This window comes from Chelonia mydas, chromosome 7 (assembly GCF_015237465.2).
Source record: "Chelonia mydas isolate rCheMyd1 chromosome 7, rCheMyd1.pri.v2, whole genome shotgun sequence".
Classification (NCBI taxonomy): domain Eukaryota; kingdom Metazoa; phylum Chordata; order Testudines; family Cheloniidae; genus Chelonia; species Chelonia mydas.
Window position 1 is genome coordinate 111,573,829 of NC_057853.1, and position 21,105 is coordinate 111,594,933.

Here is a 21,105-nt window from a genome sequence, read left to right on the forward strand (position 1 = left end):
AGCTGGGCAGGTGGCTCCTCATTGTTTCCAGCTGCATTTACATATTATAGTGGAAAGCATTAATGGTGGCTGTGGATCACAGACCTGTTAAAGTTGATGGGTATATTAAGCACCCTTAATTCAAGCTAAAAGAGAAACCAATTAGATGTCCCTTTGTTTAGCGATAGCTGAAGCCATACAAGCTACTGCTCAAGGTGCTGGCCACCATGGCAAGGGCTGAGGAGAAGCTACCCATGTGTAGCCTAAGGGGATTCCTTGGAGACTGACTGACTGAAAATCCAGTAGCTGGGCATTGATCAGTTGTAGCTCCATGTGGGGAAGAAGGTGAAAGGAACCACTCCAGTTTTCTGAGTCATACATACTCAAGGGTCACAACAAGCAAAGAACTGATCAGTCAGTACTTGGTGATGAGAAACTAGTGTCCGTGTGTGCGCTCACTGACTGTGAAGGAGGAAAAACCTGTGGACCCCCCCCCCCCCCGAGGGATTGTTATGAATGGCTGGTGGTTTCCACTCTATAGCAAGAGACCTTGTACTCTAAGGCATCATTGTTGTGAGTCTTTAAATCATCTTCATTGGCAAGCTTAAAATGAAACCTTTACAGTATTTTATTCTTTGGAAGCATTGTTTCTGCTATTTTTATCTGAAAGTAGCAGGAAGTGCTTGGTTTTTGTTTTTTAAAAACACAGTAGAATTAACAAAACATTTGCCACCTCTACAGTTTCCTCCCTTCAGACTGCAAGAGTTACTGAAAGGGAGAAAAAAAAACCTCTACTACATAAAAATTAGGTTAAATTTCAGTGTCTGGTATCTTCCCCCCGTCCCCTGAATTTCTTTTTTTAAATAAGAGATTTATAATTGTTGGAACAGTGAATGTTCAAATGTTTAGCAGACAAAAATATTGGCTAACCATTGGCAATGTAAACAAAATTATTCTCCTTCCTCCAGTATCTGAACTTCCAACCAAGTATTTTTTCCTCTCCCCCATTTTAATCTTGACTTCTTGAATGTAATATATTGTCCAAATTCTCTTTCTAGATTCCTAAAACGGAAGGATGGAAGAGTGTTTACCGGAAATACAGAGCATACTGGAGCCAGTCAATCTATCAAAGGAAGACAATACACCTTCCGGCTCATCAAGTAATGAGAGCACAAGCAAGACTTCTGAAGTGAAGGACTGCTCAGATGTTGGTTATACTGGTGATGAGGATTCCAGCTTGGAAAGGGAACCTAAATTGTTGGCATCAAACTACAATGTAACAACTATTGATGTAAGAGGGGATGGAGCCATAAGTAAAGCACAGGAGCTGCAGCTTTCACCTGATTGTAGTGGAGGCGGGGATTCCTGTGCTAATACATGTTCTGAAAGACAAGTAGAAGACTCTGTGAATGCAGAACATTTGCCTGGTGAAGATTTTGAACAACAGGTTTCAAAAAGTAATGGCACAGAACAGTCCCTAATGGAAATCCTGCAGGAGCTAAGGGAGGAGTGTGACTTTACGAAAAAATCTAGCAATAGAATCTATTCTGAAAGCCCTTATGACACAGACTGCACCAAGAAACTTATTTCCACAATACAACAATCATCATCACAGGAGGCTTTGCTAGAAGAAATAGAATCTGAACTGTTAGCTACAGATTTTACGAAAGAGCGTAAGCTCCCAAATGGAATGAGGAAGGGTGAACATGCCTTAGCGACTTTTGAAAAATGTGTGCAAGATAAATACGTCCAACAGGAGCAAACGATAAAGAAGTGAGTATCTAGATTAACCTCAGGACAAATAAGTATGTGCAAGGGTATCCTTACTTGTATATTGTGGAGTTACAACTTCCATGTTGTGCAACATATGTGGTCTTAGTTGTTGCTGTTAACCCTGTCGTGATTTTGGCTTATATTAGCTCTTTTTAACGATGTTGTGTAAATGAGGTTTTTTATTTATTTTACAAACTCTATAATCATTCTAAATTTAATTTACAAATATGTACAATGAGTATACATAGACCTCTAACTTCTTGTTGAATGTGGCATGAACTGAACAGACATTTGCTAATCCTTAATCTGAAATCCTTGGTGAGTTAGCCTACATTAGTTAGAATTCCTTGTTAACTCCGTCAAACTACTGGTGACATGAATCCTTTGTCAAATATGATAAATTAATCCACTCTAATTTTTATTCAGTTTCATGCTTATATCTCCTCCAGAAGAATTTCATCAGCTGTCCCAATTGTTAAACCAGTTATGATTGTTAAATTAAAGTTTCCTCTGCCAGTTTTTGAGATGGCCAAGTTTGGTTTTAAAAAGAAGGCTTGAAAAGGAAATCTTTAATTCAGTTCTCATAAAAGTATGAAGCAATTAAGGGATTTTATTTTTATGCATACATCTTCAAGCATCAAATAACATTGAAATAACATCTGGTAACACAGTAATAAGTTACAGGAAAGCTTTTGAAATTCATAATTTACTGTATATATACAAAGTTTGCTACAAGAAATTTTTGTACTCGAATTGTTAACTCAGTTTTACTGAACGAAGATTGTTCAAACACTCTCTCAGCTCACTGCTTGAATTCTTGGTTCTCCTTTTATCTTTCATATTGCTTTCTCTGTATAACATGAGGGGCATTTGCTCACTGGAAGAACCTAACCTTCCACTTTAAACTCTTTTTCCTGCTGACAGGGCTGGAAGTGAAAATGGCTTTTATTTATATATCTCTATATTTTTTGTGTTAACTTCTTGTGGGAGGAACTGTGATACCATAGTAATGGATGACCACATTTAAAAAAAAAAAAAAAAAAAAACTTCCAGAGAGAACTTCCCTTTTAAAGCATGGGATTCTGGAGAGATCTGCTATGATTTTGATAATCTTGCTATCAGAAAACATACTAAGTGTAAAAAAACGGTGACTTTGTGAGTCTGGCATGTGTACATTATGCATAAAGCAGTTACAAAGAATTTGGGAGTGTTTTGGGGAGTGGGAGTTGAAGGCAGTGGGTGTCTAGATGGTAGTAATTCCATGGTATTGTGTACAAACCGGTTAGCTGGGTTTTACCTGTTTGTTTACTGTGCCCCTCATTTGTAAATACTTGATTGTAGCAGATCAGTCTTGTGTATTGATCACTGTCTTAAAGAGATGCAGACAAACCAGTGCTGCTTCTCTTCTGCCTTTTATACCCTTTCCAAACCAGTGAGCCCTGCAACTCCCTCCACTCCCCTAAGTGCCTTGAAGTTAGCTAACCTGTTTAGGTGTTTCTGAAAATCCCCCTTGGTGCCTGTCTGCATCTTTAGACTCCTAAGTAGTTTGTAAATTGGGCCCTAAGGCACTTTTGAAAACATTACCTTTGAGTTTTAGGTATAACTGTCTTCTGTATCACTTCTGGAATGCTGCAGTATGTAGCCATAATCATCAACACAAATATGCTATCATTTAGGCTACAGCTTTGATTCAGCCTTCAAACTGTTATACTGTAAAGCAGAGGCTCTCAATCTTTCCAGACTACTGTACCCCTTTCAGGAGTCTGATTTGTCTTGTGTACCCCCACGTTACACCTCACTTGAACTACTTGCTTACAAAATCAGATCTAAAAATACAAGTGTCAGAGCACAGTATTACTGAAACATTGCTTACTTTCTCATTTTTACCATAGACTTAGAAAATAAATGAATTTGAATATAAATATTGTACTTACATTTCAGAGTATAGTCTATAGAGCAGTATAAACAAGTCATTGTCTGTATGAAATTTTAGTTTGTATTGACTTTGCTAGTGCTTTTTATGTAACCCGTTGTAAAACTAGGCACATATTTAGATGAGTTGATGTGCCCCCTGGAAGACCTCTGCATACCCCCAGGGGTACATGTACACCTATTTGAGAACCATTACTGTAAAGGAACAAACTATTTATTTTAAAACATTTGAACTACCTACAGGTGGGGGAGAGAAGATGATCTTGTGGTTAAGGGACCTGACTGGGTGCAATTTCTTGCTGTGTTGCAGGCTTCCTGTGTGACCTTGGGCAAGTCACATCACTCTGCACAACCGTAAAATGAAGATAATATCTGTATGTTTACAGATTGTTGTGACTTTCCACTTACGTGTTGGAAGTACTCTAGTGTCATGGTGAGGGAGACCATGCAAGTAATCACTTACATTAGTGCCAGCCACATTGTTAGTGTCACGCCAATTGCTGCAGTGTAGCTAAGGCTCTGTCTGCAGTTTTGTAAAAGCCTTGCATATAGGGGTGTGCAACAAAGCTGTTTTGGGTTAAAAAGTACCAGTGCCCAATTGTTTGGATCACTTTTCCTTGTCTTCCACACAGACAACAAAGCAAAGCAATTTTATTTCATCTTTACAGATTGATTAAAGAAAACAAAAAGCATCAGGAACTGATTTTGGATATTTGTTCAGAAAAGGACAAGTTAAAAGATGAACTGAAAAAACGAACAGAAACAGAAAAGCAGCACCTCAACATTATTAAACAGGTACAGATAACAAAAGAGCTGACTACGCTGTCTAACCTTTCATTGGCATGTACGTTTAACTGTCATTGATGTTAGTAGGAGTTTCTAGCCGGCATTGTGTGTGTGAGCGAAGGAGGGAACAAACTCCCAATGCTAATGTAGCCTAGGCATTTGTTGACTCATTCTTCCATCCCACAAAGCCTTATTAGTTTGTTGAAAGCACTTACTACTATCTTTGGCTTCGAACCACTGAAATGTTAAGCATGTAGAAGTCTAATGAAGTCAATGGGAGTTCCACATGCTCAGCATCTCTGGGTGCTGGGCTCGTTGGGCCCAATCCTGTAAATGCCTTCAGTTCCCATTTGAAGATGGCTGGATGACTAAACGTTAGCAACAGGAGTCATACTCAAATTGCAAAACGCAACCTTGGCATGCACTGTATACTGCAGAAAGAAAAGGAGTACTTGTGGCACCTTAGAGACGAAGCAATTTATTTGAGCATAAGCTTTCGTGAGCTACAGCTCACTTCATCGGATGCATACTGTGGAAAACTGTTTTCCACAGTATGCATCCGATGAAGTGAGCTGTAGCTCACGTCCTTTTCTTTTTGCGAATACAGACTAACATGGCTGTTACTCTGAAACTGTATTCTGCATTTATCTGAAAATTATATTGCCATTTGGGCCTGCCAATTTTCTGTAGCGGACGTGTCATGTGTGAAGCCACCTTTAAAGGTTATATATTAGTTTAAATACTGTACTATATACAAATTGCCAGCTACAGATAACTGTATATAAACCCAAGATTGAAGGCTAAAGTTACAATTGAATCTGGGAATGCTGCAGCTGTTGACCACTTAAGGCAGGGGTTCTCAAACTTCATTGCATTGTGACCCCCTTCGGATAATAAAAATTACTACATGACTCCAGGAGGGGGTACCAAAGCCTGAGCCAGCCCAAACCCCGGTGTGGGGGCCAGAGCTGAAGCCCAATGACTTCATCTCCAGGCAGGGGGCCTGTCACCTGAATCGTGATACCCAGGGCTGAAGCCCTCAGGCTTTGGTCCTGGACCCAAGCAAGTCTAAGACAGTCCTGGCAACGCCATTAAAATGGGGTCGGGACCCACAGTTTGAGAACCACTGACTTAAGGCATTGTTGCAATTGGTGACGTTAGAAGAATCTTAACATATTAAAGAGTTGCACTCCCTTTTGGGACCAGTTATTGTGTGTACATAGACAAAAGGGGAATTTTCTACAGATGTCTCCACAAATAGCTTACAGAGATTCAGAAGAGATGTAAACAGTAATCTGTCCTCTTTCCTTTTTGTTAGTGAAAATGAAAAGAAACCCCGAAAGTTGAGAGAGTAATTAGAAAAAGGGAAAAAAATCTCTGATATATAAATATACTCTACAATAGACACACTCTTCAAAAGAATGCTATTTAGGTACATATGTTCCATATAGATAATTATAAGAACAAATAATGTGTGGTACTTCAAGTTACTGTATATGACCCAGGCATTTTCAATATAATAGTTATTGAGAATTGTCACAAACCAAAGAAACGTACACTTGGTGTTTACTGGCACAAAATATCACTAGCGTGGCATCTTTTGAATGTCATTACACGTTTATAGGATTATTTTGCTAGTGCTACTGCTGTAAGGGTTATTCAGGCATGCATTTATAACTTGACATTGAACTTGTTCTGTGGTGAAATAGTGTCCCAACTAATTTTTATATTTTAAAATCAATGTTAATGTTTTAGTCATGCCATAGATCTGATTATTAATTTCTATGCCACACAGATTGGCAGGAGACATTCTCAAGTGCTGCGTCAAAGATTTATACAGTACTTGAATGCATTGAGGGTACAGAAGCTTTGTCTGTTTTCTGTGTATCTCAAAGCTTTTTTGAAAGTACATAGCATGGTTGGAAATGGAATTGACATTTAAAAAACATTACAAGTTGAATGGAAACAAACATCTGCATAAACCAACAAATGCAGCTCACTCACTGTCCCTTGCTCATTGATTGCATGAGTATCTTGGATTTGCTATGTGACGTTTCATACCATATGGGCTGTGATGGAAAGTGCTAATGATAAGTGGGCCTTTCTGTTACTACTGTTTAATTCCATTTGTCAGTTAAGTCAGACCTTTAGCACTTCTAATATTGCACACTTTGGGATGATTACAGAAGAGATTACTTTAAAGAAGTTATTCAAGTAGCTCTTTGATATTGCATCTTGAAATGGAACTTGACAGCAGCTAGATTCATGGGTTGCAGTAACAGATTTAGGGATGGTTTTTTGTTGTTGTTGCTCAATGAATTTGTATACATGAAGTCCTTAGATAAGTAGCTTGTTTGACGTTCAGCAGAGTAAAATCATACGGCTCTAAAATGTGTTCACAACCGCAAGCAAAACCTGCTACCGTATGTGCATGCTTACACAAGTGTATCAGGTTTGTGTGTATTTGTTTTTCATGCTCACAGCTTTAGAGGGCAGGATCAAATCCTTGATGTGGTGACAAAACTGTTTTGTCTTATTCTTGCCTTTTGGACATGTATATCTTTATAGGCAACTGCATAAAAATGTAGGACGTTAATGCCGAGCTCTCAATTTTTATTCTGTCCTTGCTCAGTGAAACATTACCTAAGCAAAGAAAGCGTTTATAACAGGGGTAGCCAAACTTACTCATCCTCCGAGTCACATATGACAATCTTCAGAATCTTCAGGGGGCACACCTGCCAGAACGCGGGTCTTTAGCCCCACTCCTGCTGAAGCCCTGAGCCCCAGTAGACACACCCTGTGGGACTGAAGCCCCAAGACCCCCCCCTCCTGTTGGACAGAAGCCCCTACCCTACCACCCCTCTGCAAGGAAGCGGTCCCGAGCTCCCCCCTGCAGTCTGGTAGGTGGAGACTGGGCAGGGGGTGAAGTTGTGGGGAGGGGTTCCGCGCACCGTACTTCAGCTGTAAAAGAGCCGCATGTGGTTCACGAGCCACGGTTTGGCCACCCCTGGTTTATAAGAACCTCAAAATTTGACCTATTTCTCTCTACCTTTTCACATAGTAATTTATTCTACTCCACAGGTTATGCTTAGTATGATGCAATCAGCCCTTGACAGATGATGATCTCAGTTCCTTTCATCTTTAGTATTGTAATACAAAAGCTGGGCTGTTACTAGTGAATGTTGCAGTTTGATTAGAGTTTGGCAAGTGCAGTATATATTTTAAAAATGCTGTAACATCTAATTTGTAAGAAATAATTGTACAAACTTGATGGAATCTTTACTGACTTCTATAATTATCTGCTAATGTTTGCTTTACAGTTAGAATCAAGAATAGAAGAGCTTAAAAAAGAAGTTAAAACTGCTAAAGACAAACTTGTAACACAAGATGCTGCAGTCAAAAATACTATTCAGCAATTGCATAAAGAGATGGCATTTCGTATGGACCAGGTAATTTTGAATTCCTTTGAAGTTTTAATAATTAAATCTCTCATTAAAGAATTAGCTTGCTGTAGGAAACATTCAGCAGCCTGAGCGTTGCAGTCAGTAGATATGTTGAAAATTGATACACCAAGGCTTCCAAACTTTTTTTTTAATTAATAGGATTCAATTATTCATGCATTTTGATGGTTAGTGAGCTTTCAAGTATTTGTAACCTTTTGTAGAGCCACTAACACTCACATATGCTTTGTCTGGCCACGCTCTTTCATTTGTGTATTTATATGTAAAATAATAAGCCCCGGAATGATTGTTTCCCTGTAAATTTTAATTTAATCAACATTTACATTGGTTTTGAATGGAGGGAGAAGTCCGCAATTATGCAGTGAAATCTGATCTTTTCAAGCACAATTAAAATGATACAAAGAAATAATATTTTCACCTCATTTTATGTTGCTGGAAGGTCATCTGTTTTCTTCCTTAAGATTTTGCCAAGTCAAAGGCTTTCTCTATGTTACAAGAATTTTAGAACATAATTTTTGTTTTCCTTAATGAAACAATATTAGCAATATCTGGACTACAAAGTCTCTATGTGAGAAATGATGTACAGCTGAATAGTAATTGTTAAATTATTTAGTGGAGGGACAATAACTGAGGAATGGAACTGGATATCTGCAAAAATATTTTTCCACTTAGGAGTTATCAAGTGTATATTCTCCATTTTGGAGTCATCAAATACATTCCAACTGCACCGGCCTGCTGATTATGCAGTTGAAGTAAAATATTTAGCTTTTAGCTTGCAAATACTTAAACACATCAGTTACAACTCTGAGTAGTCCCATTTAAATCAGCGGGACTGCTCATGGTAGTAATGTTAAGCCAGTGCGTACCTTGCTTGCAGAATTGGGGACTTTAAGACTTGCCTTCAGTTATGTTTTAATTACTGTGTTGGAGTACTGTGAGTATCCATTGTTCATGTATAAAAACTATCATCAGTGAAATGTAAACTTATGGCTGAATTTAAATTTTTAAAGGCAAACAAGAAATGTGAAGAGGCACGCCAAGAAAAGGAAACTATGGTGATGAAGTATGTTCGAGGAGAAAAAGAGTCTCTAGATCTCCGAAAGGAAAAGGAGTTACTGGAGAGAAGACTAAGAGATGCAAATAAAGAAATTGAAAAGCACGTGAATAAAATCAAACAACTTTCTCAGGAAAAAGGAAGATTGCACCAGCTCTATGAAACCAAGGTACTTTTAAAGAAACGGTTAAAAGCACTATTTAAATAATCAGGAAAGCACTTGTGTCACCTTTCATTTAATAATTGTGATATCTTATTACGTTCCCTTTTACTGTGTGGCTGCGAAAGACCCATTTTATGTCAATATATTATTTTTGGGGGTGGGGGGGAATGAGATCTTATTGTCATCTTCCTGAGATTCCTATGTGTTCTTCTGAACTGAAGTTTGTAGCATGCTAACAGCACAATTTTCTTTTTGCAGCCATTATATTATAGATCATCACTTCTTTTACAAACAGTGAAGATTTACAAACACTGTAGAATTTTGTTATATACTTTTTTTTTTCTTCCCCTGTGGCTGTCCATACTGGATTTTTAAAATAGGCTGAGCCATCAAAGCCTGCACTCCTTTTTGGAAGTCAGTCAGAGCTCTACACATGTTGCAAGAACTGTATCAGGCCCTTTCCCTTGTACTCTTCCACAGGATTGTTTGACTGACTGAATTTTGAGGCATCTGTGCAGATATGTTCCTTAAGTACTAAGGTTCAGCAAATGCTCATTACAAGTGCAGTGTCAAGGCAAGAGACAAACATTTTAAACTACCAGTGGTCTAAAAATTTTGAAATGTAATAATTGTTTAAACTAATGGGAAAAAAAACCAAACAACCTGATTTTATGCTCATGAAAGATCCAGTATTGTCCCCAAAACGGAGAGGGTTCAGACTACTCTGATGGATTTGATCATGATCATTGCTCCAAGTGATCATTACTCACAAGAGGAAGAAGATCAAAAGAACCATCTTATTGAAACTTGAGAACTTTGGTTCCTGGAGCATAGTTTTTATGTATGTCATTGCCATTCCTGCTCCTAAGAATTAAGCAGATTGGAATGGACAGTGTGACCTGTTCAGGTCAGCAAAACAAAATGTAGCTGGTAGGTCTAACTTCTAGCTTAACAGTCAGGACAACATTGCTTGGAGACGTATATTAGAGTGATTCTGCTGCCCTCACATGGTGCTTTTGTAAACCTGTTTTAGTTTAGATCTGTTATTTCAGAAATATTATTTGGCTGCTGGGATTGTATTATAATGCACGGGTTTTTTAATTGCAAATATTAGTTTGTAGCTGTTGGTATCTAAGGTTATCTCAGTAATATGCTTTGCTGATTAATACCATTGGATGTTCACTTGAAGAAAAATAGAGTGGTGGTTTGTGTGGTGTACATTTTTTTGGCCAACAATCACTGTTGCCCTTCACCTTGTATAGTCATTTACATCAGTGCAAAATGTGTCAGACAATAGCAGTCTGATTTGATAGTGTTTTACACCCACTTTGCACTGATGTAAACAACTATATTTAGGTGCAGCCTAATGATACCTGACCTATTATATCTGGCACCTATCTAGGCAGTTGTCCTCTCATTATTTGAACAATTTACACTTCTTTCCAATAATTGTCCATTTAGTCAAATATCCAGTGTACACAATGCTTCTGTCAGAGTACCCACAGAAGTCAGTAAACCTCACATTTTCTGCTATAGCCTCCTACAATTTGATCCCCCCTCCCAAACCTGCACCTTTCCCTTAAGCCTGCAAAAAGAAAAAGGGGCTTTGCCACTTGTCCAGAAGGTCAGTATGTCTAGTCTGTCATGGATCTACGCAATTCCAGACAAAAAAGTCGTTCTGGAAAACAGTCTGCTGGAAACTGTCTCAGAATTAATCAAGATTGCTTCAGCTAGAACCTCTCCTCTGATCACAAATGTGGCAACAACACGCATGGACAGAGAGGCAGTGTCTCACTGGGGGCCCATAGACATAGACAATTAAGGCTTTAAGACCTAGTCCTGTAAACCTTTAGCGTGGCTAACAGAGTGCAGTTTTTTGCAGGTTTGGGGCCTTGTAGATGAAATCTATTTGTCACTCATATATGAGGCTAATTCTCTAGCTGTATAAAAATTGGGATTTAAAATCAATAAAATGTAATCTGTGGATGTTTTTGTTTGTTCCTTTTTTTTAGGAAGGTGAAGCCACTAGATTCAACAGAGAAATGGAAAAATTGAAAGAAGAAATCAATTCTCATATCATCAAAGTAAAATGGGCCCAAAACAAATTGAAAACTGAAATGGATTCACACAAGGTTAGTAAAGCAATACCATGAAGATCATAATGAGTCCAATATAGTTGCTATGCCATTTTCTTGCTTAGTAGCACTAAAATGATTAAAAAAATCATTGCTTACTTTTTAACTTGATGGATTTTGGAATAGTACTTTAAAGATAGTGATATTGAAGTGGAAAATGTGAAAGGATGGGTAGAATATATCAGTGTTTCTCAACCTGGGATGGGTTTAGGGTGTAAGTGCAGGGCCAGTGTTCGGGGGGGGGGGGGGGGCAAGCAAGGCAACTGCGTGGGACTTCACGCCACAGGGGGCCCCGCAAAGCTAAGTTACATGCTTCAGTCCCAGGCAGTGGGGCTCGGGCTTCGGCTTAAGCCCACCACCCAGGGCTGAAGCATCTAACTTAGCTTTGCAGGGCTCCCTGTGGTGTGGGGCCCTGGGCAGTTGGCCTGCTTGCCACTCCCTCATGCTGACCCTGAGTATTATTATTTACTTCATTATATTTAAGGTAAAGGGGTTACAATTTTTTCAAGTCTTAATAGTGAGGTCACTTTTTTTATTTTATTTTATTTATTTATTTTTAAATCCAAGGGGGTTCGCCAGCACAAAAGATTGAGAAACACTGGAATATATCCAGGGTGATTTCTGCTTTACTCTGATTTGCAAGAGTGCTTTTAATTCAGTCTGTCGTAACACAGTGTGAATGACACATCCTACAATCCTCGCTAAGAATTTCTTCTCTCGCTTCTCCTGAACAAGTCAGTTCAGACTGTGTGCACAGTCTAAATCACAAACAGTAACAGTCTGATTTAGGGTGACCAGGCAGCAAGTATGAAAAATTGGGACAGAGTGTGGGGGGTAATAGGTGCCCATTTAAGAAAAAGCCCCGAATATTGGGACTGTCCCTATAAAATCGGGACATCTGGTCACTCTAGTCTGATTAGAAAAGAGGAAAGCAACTGGACATGGTTCCTTGCACTTGGTTCTCTTTAAATATGTATATTACAAAAACAGAGAGAGCTGAATTACCACAAGGACAGAGAGAGATGACCACTAGATCCTCGCTCTTAAGAGCTTACAACTGTGATAGGACGAAACACATTGCTGTGATTGAACAGTGAAGTTTTCAGTTACATGATTTTTTTGTGTGGAGATAATGAGTCAGCCACTACAGGCTACTTGTTTTTTCAGTGTTACCAAAGGGAGCCTGCAATGTGGCTCATGGAAATATGGCTACAGGAACACAGTGGTAAAAGCAGATTTTCCCTTGAAGTTTTTGAGTTGTGGTGTTGCCGTTCTGGAGAGCCATAAACAGATGATTTAACAGTTGGTGGTGCAGCACTTTCTAAGCAAATATTATGATTCTCAATAAAATCATTAGTCGGAAACTCTATTAGAATTGAAAACATTTTGGTGATAACTCCCTTTTCCCTGCTAATTCAAAATCTTGCTCTGTGACACTCTGTAGGTTCAAATAGTTATTCTTGGTTTATTTTCTAGGAAACCAAAGATAAACTCAAAGATGCAACCACAAAGTTAACTCAAGCGAAAGAGGAGGGAGACCAAATACGGAAAAACTGCCAAGAAATGATAAAAACATACCAAGTAGGCATACTTTCTCATGAGGTGAAATTAACATGTTTAACATCTGATTTTTTGTTTCTTATTTTCATCTTAAATTGTAATAAAGTGAAAAATTATTGCATGCATGCATGCCACGTGAGATGTTATACCATTAAATGTATAAACATCAGTGATTAGAGATAAATAAAAAAAATTAGGGAAAAAGTGAGATCTTGAGTCCAGTTTCACTGGAGTGCAATGTGTTTTTATATGTTCAAAACTACTATATATGGTAGTACAAATTACAGATAGTGATAAGAATGTGTGTCTTCTGTGTTCATAAAATAGGTAAAGAGTTTTTCTTTTAAAAAAGCTGTATAATTAAAATGTTCCCCCCCTTTTTTTTTTTTAATTTCTTCCAAATCAACTAGGAGTCAGAAGAAATTAAATCAAATGAATTGGATGCAAAGCTCCGAGTAACAAAGGGCGAACTAGAAAAACAAATGCAGGAAAAATCTGAGCAGCTGGAGGTAAACTGTTGTTGTTGTTATAGGCAGTATGACTAGGATCTGTTAACACTAGAGTACACTCCCTTTCAGAACCTGGCATTAAACCTAGGATTCCACGGGCCTTGTCTACACTTACTGGGGATTGACGCTGCTGCGATCGATGCAGCGGGGGGTTGATATAGCAGGACTAGTTAAGACCCGTTAAATCGACTGCAGAGAGCTCTCTGGTTGACTCCAGTACTGCACCGGAACGAGAAGATTAAGGTAAATCGATGGGAGACTGTCTCCTGTCGATGCAGCATGGTGTAGATACCGCAATAGGTCGACCTAAGCTATGTCAACTGTAGCTATGTTATTCACGTAGCTGGATACGTGAATAACTTAGGTTGACTTACCACAGTATTGTAGACAAGGCCTGAGTCTTAACATTCCTTTTCTGTCTAACAAATAGCTATGGAGCCCTCTGGCAAAATGTCTCATCCCCCTCTAGTGGCAGGTTGACCAAGCCTAACTACTTTCAGCTGCTACCATTTACTGTTAGCTCAAGTGGTAGGGGTCTGTTTGTGGATGAAGATATCCCTGTGCTATTTGATGATCCATCTTGGAGTTCAATGTGATTCAACATGATGAAACATCTGTTGTTTTTTTAGTTTGCCTTTTGAAAAAACCCTAAGAAATTACATCCCCAAAAAATTATGTTAAGAACGCATGAAGGTTGCAAAGTTAAGCACATGTATTATGATGCAGTCATTAGTTACATGATCACATACTATATCTTGCAAACGACTCTGGGCTGATATTTATTAAACCCAGGCAGTTAGGCAGGCAGCAAATAAGTTCTCTATTGGTGGGTGTAGTCTTATAGTGGATGAGGGGATCCTGTGCCTCCTAAAATGACAGTGTTCTGATGCTTTCTCCCTTTAAAAAGGTACACTATGCCAAAATAAAAGAACTGGAGGACCTGAAGAGAACATTTAAAGAGGGTATGGATGAGCTGCGTACACTAAGAACAAAGGTAACTAAAGAGTTCTCTCTTGCCATGAGACTGAAGGTGGAACATAAGGATTTTGAAAACAGATCCTATTGTATCTGGCTAGTTTACATAAAGAGCAAGAATAATCGTGATCTAGTATAGAGCTTTGTCAGCATGAATTCAGGATGGCTGCATTACTCCTAAGCATCTGTCATGGAGGTTGTGGAAGTCACAGATTCCATGACTTCCTGCGACCTCCATGACTTCTGCAGTGGCCAGTGTGGCTGACCACAGGGTCACCCAAGCAGCTGGCCCTGGGACCAGATGCTCAGGCAGCCCTGGGAACAGCCACACCAGCTGCTGTTGGAGCAGCTCTGCAGCCAGCCACTCGGGCAGCTCACAGCCAATCACACCAGAAGCCCCGGGACCAGCCGCACCAGCCGCTACTCTGGCAGCCTCAGGCAGCTGGCCTCGGGGACCACCCGAGCAGCAGTCTTGGGGGCAGCGGGAGCTGCTGCAGCTTGGTGGCTCCCAGCAGCGGTCCTAGGGTGGCCAGAGCAGAGGTTGGCCCAGGGGCTCCCCCATCCCTCCCCCGGCAGGCGGAGCAGTGGCTGGCCCCCCGGGATCCCCCGCTGGAAAGGGAGTGGAGCAAGTTCTTACCTTTCTGCTGCTGGATGTGGTTACTATCTCAGTTTCCCCTTCTGGGGCTGTCTCATTACTGTAGAAAGCATAGCTCTCTGGGGGGACATAAAAGTCCATCCTTTCTGGGGTATCCAGAATCCCAAATCAACAAGTAGCCACCTGGCCACAAGAGTGCATTAAGCAAATTTCCTCCTGATTATGTTCCATCGACCATAGTCTATTTCAAAAACATAAAAGGTTCCAAAATAATAGCTGAAGATCTGGCCAGAGGCTACATGATCACAGGCTGTCTCAGCTGGGAAAACCTAACAAATTTCCCCATCTAGATTTCGTGGGGAACAGATGACATGGAGGGGTCTTCCTCCCTTCCCAACTGGGGCCCTGGAAAGGAAGCAAGTACTTGCCCTGTGCTTGCCACAAACACTGCTCAAATGCCCAAGCTCGCTCATTTCACCCAGTGGGGAAAAAACAACTCCAAACAAAGCCCAAGCCCAAAAATAAATGAACTCTATGTCCAGGGTTTCTTCTTGGGTAGTATTAGTCACTTCATAAGTTTTTGTCCTAGAGAGACCCATGAACAGCCACAGTTCTTCTCAAAATTTCCCCTACTATCAGGAAGACAAGGGTTTATAGAGTAGCCTTCTTTCCCAGCATGCCTTGCTGCCCAGGTTAGACTAGAGGCTGTTTTTAAAAGAAAAGGAGTACTTGTGGCACCGTAGCGACTAACCAATTTATCTGAGCATAAGCTGTAGCTCACGAAAGCTTATGCTCAAATAAATTGGTTAGTCTCTAAGGTGCCACAAGTACTCCTTTTCTTTTTGTGGATACAGACTAACACGGCTGCTACCCTGAAACCTGTTTTTAAAAGGCCTGTGTACCACATTTCAGGAGGATAGAACATAAGAACGGCCATACTGGGTCAGACCAGTGATCCATCTAGCTTAGTATCCTGTCTTCTGACAGTTGCGAGTGCCAGGTGCTTCAGAGAGAATGAACACAGCAGTCAACCATCAAATGATCCATCCCTTGTCTCCCATTCCCAGATTCTGGCAATCAGAGGCTAGGGACACTCAGAGCTTGGCTTGGTATCCCTGAGCCATTGGTGGACCTATTAGCCAAGATGGTATCTTCTTTGAATTTATCTAATTCTTCTCTGAATCCCGTTATACTTTTGGCCTTGACAACATTCTCTGACAATGAGTTCCACAGGTTGTCTGTGCATTGTGTGAAGAAATACTTCCTTTAGTTTGTTTTAAACCTGCCGCCTGTTAATTAATTGGGTGACCCTTGGTTCTTGTGTTATGTGAAGGAGTAAATAACACTTCCTTATTCACTTTCTCCACACCAGTCACGATTTTATAGACCTCTGTCATGTCCCCTCTTAATTGTCTTTTCCAGGCTGAACAGTCCCAGTCATTTTAATCTCTCCTCACATGGAAGCTGTTCCAGACCCTTAATCATTTTTGTTGCCTTTCTCTGGATCTTTTCCAATTCTAATATATCATTTTTGAGATGTGGTGACCAGAACAGCACATAGTATGCAAGGTGTGGGCCTGCCATGGATTTATACAGTCGGCAATATAATTTTTTCTCTTAAGAACCATTAGGAAAGGGATAGATAATAACATTGTGTTGGCTTTTTTGACAGCAACTGCGTGTTGAGCACATGTTTTCAGAGTACTATCCATGTCTGTGTCGGGGTGTTTCTGTATGTACCTCTAATTGCAATATTCTGATCATTGCACACAGATTTTTTCCTAGTGGAGCTGGCCCAGAGGTGTTCTGACAGCACAGTATATTGCCATGCAAGAGATCAGAGTACAGCTGCATTTTCAGAGTGTACTAGAGGCTGCACACTAGGCCTCTGAGAGCTCGTGAGGAAGTGCCACACATCACTGATGAGCAGCCCATCTATCAATCTGTTGGCCAGCTCAAGAGCAGCATGGACTAGCTCTGTAGGGAGAAGCATTCAGTTCTTAGACAGAAGCATGGGTGAGCATGACATGGGTTGGTCGTGGTAACTGTAGGAAGATGGAACTGCAGCTTGGCTTTGGTCCACCCATACGTGTGGGTTTATGAATCTTTTGGAGGGGATGGTATTATCCCTCTTAAAGCTTGTACGACTTGACCATTTTTAGAAGCTAGTTCTTATAGTTGTTTTGTTTTTTTATGTGACTGAACTGTTCTCTGTTTTAGCTTTTGATCTGTGAAATAGTTTGCATCTGATTTTATACATTGCTCAAAAACAGGGAGGGAGTACTACCGTAACTGTGGTTAGAGCTTTAGACCTATTGTATGAAACATACTATCCTCTGAAGTTTGGCAGGAAAATAACCAATTTACAATTAAGATTATGTTCTTTTGCACTTAGGTAAAGTGTCTGGAGGATGAACGGTTGAGAACAGAAGATGAATTATCAAAGTACAAAGAAATTATTAATCGGCAGAAGGCTGAGATTCAGAATTTACTGGATAGAGTGAAAATTGTAGATAAGCTGCAGGAGCAACATCAAAGGTATAAACTAAAGTTTTTAAAGAATTTATTTGATTATATAGATTTATGTTTTGGACCTGGAGCATTTCTGTGCTTTAAAAGTATTGCTGCCTTTACAATGTATTGGACCTCAGAGAATCTGTATCCTCTCCCAGCTGTGGCGTGTTCCTCATAGAACCTTTCTAAATTATTTAGTCTTACAGGCACAGAAGAGCAATATTTTGAAACCTGACAGTTCTAGGGTTAACTGATAGCTGTAACGAATTACCTTTGAAATAGTACGGCGCAAAATTTAATCTCTGTGGTAACTCCATTGACTTTGGTAGTATTCCAATAGGGATGAATTCAGTCACTGGTCCCTAATCATTTCACTAGATTTCAGTAAAAGTGACAGACATGGTGTACGGTGGATGGTAATAGGTTGTGTCACACCGGTTTTTACTGATCGATGCTCGTTCTACTGCTGACTTTGGACAACCTCCATTCAGGGAAATCAGCCAATGCTCATTTTATTGAAGGGATGAGAGAAATGGAGCCAATGTCCCCAGTGTTTTGGAGATAGGGAGGGGAGAGGTTGCTGAGCTGGGAAGATCAGCCCTCTCTGAATGTGATGGATACATTCAAGTATTACAAAAATACAAACTTAACAATTCTTCTTTAACATATGGTGCATTAAATATTATTAACTAATACTTATGAGCATTTGTGTCACTAAAAACCGTAGCATCCGTTCAGCTGTAACAAATGCCATTGCTTCAAGGAAGTGAAGGAGCAGACAAGCTGATTCTCCCTTCACTTGCACCAGTTTGACAGTGGTGTAGTTTATTTAACTGCCATGTAGCTAATACAGATGTACACCCAGTGATGAGCTGCCAGAAGTTCAAGAACCGGTTCCTTCACTCACTCTGGCTCTTCAATGGCACGTCCTTCAGTCGCTCCGGGTCTTCAGCGGCACTGAAGGACCTGCCGCCGAAATGCCCCCGAAGACCCGGAGCGAGTGAAGGACCCACCACCAAAATGCTGCCGAAGACCTGAAGCGAGTGAAGGACCTGCCGCCGAAGTGCCGCCGGGTCAGTAAAAATTCACATGGGAGCCTCCACAGCTGAGAGCTCAGGCAGGATGGACAGGACGATCCCGCGGGCCACATCCTGTCCATCCCACCTGAGCTTCCCCAGCCCTTTAACAACCAGTTCTAAACCGGCTTCAAAATTTAACAACCGGTTCCAGCTCACCACTGTTTATGCCCCTGTAAGTTAGAGGAGACTGTGGCTCACGGACATTCCAGAGCAATGTCTGAGCATAATCCTATTTCCATATGGTACATGTGAACTAGAGCAAAAACACATACTGTCCATTTTCATGGATTCTGACAATGTTGCATTGGAGGCAGATGACCATCGTTTAAACAGAAACGCCCACATGTGCCTGTGGAATTTGTAAGCAATTTTCATTTGAGGTTGAACAGCATTTAATCAGTTATCTGCTTTCCTTACGGTTTATACAACTAAACGTTTTCAGTTCCTTATATCAACTTTGGCTCCTATTAACATCAGTTTTCTCGAAAAGATTGATGCCATGCAGTCAGTCAGACGACACCTTGATCAATATCAGTTACTCATCAACTACAGGAGGGCTAATACATTTTCCTCCTCTGATGATGATGATTGAACAAATATTTGACTAGGAATTTCATTAGGTTGGGTGGGAGGGAGAATGGAAAGCGGGGCTTTCTAATTCTTTGCATTTTAATTTACATTAATAATGTATTATCCCAGGGGAGGAAAAGCCACACACTAAAAGAAATATCTCTGTCAAAATAACTACGTTTCCAGAGACTCCGCCTACATGGCACAAAGTGGAGGGTTAACAGCTTCATTGCTGCCTTCCACCACAGGGACCCTTTTATAACTACACAGGGCAAAATACACGTTGGTCGGTGCTGTTAGTGCTTGATCTAGAAGAGGCCAACCCTGCAGTGACAGAAATTGGAGGTGGATGGCCAATTGCAGTATAGGGGACATCTGCTATTATAAAAGTAGCTAGAGAAAGCTGTAGCCTTGCTCTGAATTTTCTTTTAGTCACCTTTTCCGGTGTATGTCTGAATGGAGGTTGTATAACCACTGCTCTGTTTTGCAAGGATAGTGTTCTAAATAACACTTGCATATTCTATATAATGAAGCTGCTGGATGCACGGTATTCTACTCTAACATGCCCAAACTGCGTCATGATGTTTTGTTGTTGTTAAGCATAGTGAAACAACACAGTTCGAAATGTGCAATGGGAAAACAGCCTCCTCCAAAGAGTATGGGATGAACTGGAAATATAAATGGGGTTATTGTAAGGAAAATAGCTGACGTCAACCCAGAGTACTGCTGTAATTCATTGTATGTTTTTCTAAAAGGGCAAACAGTATATTTGGCTGTATTCGCACAGAAGAGAATGAGACAAAGGAGGGAATAAACGATTAACATTCCCTAGCTGGGATACAATACCAGCCATACTTTTGTGGCCACCAAAACAGCAACATGCTACCAGTCACCATACTATGGCCATAGAGAGGGAGCAGCTTATAGCAATGTGGATAATGCCAGGTGTCAGCTATCTAGTTTTATAAGAGTTGGGCTTCATTTTCAAAATTATGAATAGGCGTGGAGAATGCATTTGAGTGCATCCAAAAATGGATAAGCATGTTGGCCTAGTGATTTTATTTCTTCTTTAAATGCAGTGTGACTTGAACATCTTAAAGTAACCTGGAGAAAAATTTTTAAAAATGGGTTTGCACCTTTTTTTACTGTTTTATATGATATAAGAAGTGCATGTAACTTGGTTTGGGTTTTGACTTGCTCTTTTCTCCCTTAGTGGGGAGAGAGGTGGTATTTTTACATTAGTTCAGGTCATGTCCAGGCTAGATTTCTCTATAGTGGCTGGAGGACTCGTGAAATAATATCACAAATGCAACTCTGAGGGGAAAGGGATATTTAGTATGTTCCTAAAATTTGTTTTTGGCATCACTTTAGCTCCAATGTCTAACAGGTCATCTTCACTAAAGATTCAGCATCGTGCCCCTTCCATTTAAAGTGTGATTGCATGCAATACACATGACCTACTCAAGGGAAGGGATGGGGAGGACAGTGAAGTTCTCCAGAAAAGGCAAGAAAGAGCAAACGTGACATCATTCATATTTCTATGGTACAAAACAAAACAAACTTTAAAAAAATACGCTAAACAAACAAAAATAAAATTAAAAAGTGCAACCCCATTTAAAAAATATCTTTTTGAGGTGTCCTTTGACATTGTGGCTTAGATGCCAGTCTCCTGTTGGGATTCTCCTGAACATTTGTATGTTGTAACCTTAGATCTAGTTTTGTAGAACTGACAGAAAATCACAAATTTTGTTTAGTCTGGTATTATAAGAAAACCAGCACAGGCAGAGAGCGTTCCTTAATGCTGAGATCCAGTTCCTGGGGCAGGGAGAAGGAAACCAGTACTCTGCTGCAGAAGTCTCATGTTCTCATTGTCTCAGTGCCAACCTCCTCCCTATGAGGAAAGGCCTTTAGTACTCTCGTGCCTGAGGAAGTCTTCATTGAGTATGGTGGAGGTTTCTTCCCTTCTTTTTGTAAGGGAAGTATGTGCTGCTGACTGATGAGAAATGTGCCCTAGTAACCC

The 21,105-nt window shown here is 40.2% G+C and overlaps 1 protein-coding gene across 5 annotated transcripts in view; it reads left to right on the plus strand.

The window, feature by feature from the left end:
- The window catches only part of CCDC186 (coiled-coil domain containing 186), a 55,835-nt gene that overhangs the window by 17,986 nt on the left and 16,744 nt on the right, over positions 1–21,105 (plus strand). For 3 of the 5 annotated variants that reach the window (XM_037903851.2, XM_043550979.1, XM_037903852.2), the window contains 9 exons: positions 1,038–1,752; positions 4,353–4,479; positions 7,791–7,919; positions 8,942–9,154; positions 11,161–11,280; positions 12,760–12,885; positions 13,254–13,352; positions 14,260–14,346; positions 17,318–17,460. In XM_037903851.2, coding sequence (XP_037759779.1) covers positions 1,055–1,752; positions 4,353–4,479; positions 7,791–7,919; positions 8,942–9,154; positions 11,161–11,280; positions 12,760–12,885; positions 13,254–13,352; positions 14,260–14,346; positions 17,318–17,460 — 1,742 coding nt within the window. In that variant the 5' untranslated portion in view covers positions 1,038–1,054. The remainder of the gene's footprint in view (positions 1–1,037; positions 1,753–4,352; positions 4,480–7,790; positions 7,920–8,941; positions 9,155–11,160; positions 11,281–12,759; positions 12,886–13,253; positions 13,353–14,259; positions 14,347–17,317; positions 17,461–21,105) is intronic. The other 2 variants (XM_037903854.2, XM_043550980.1) reach the window with 1 other exon arrangement.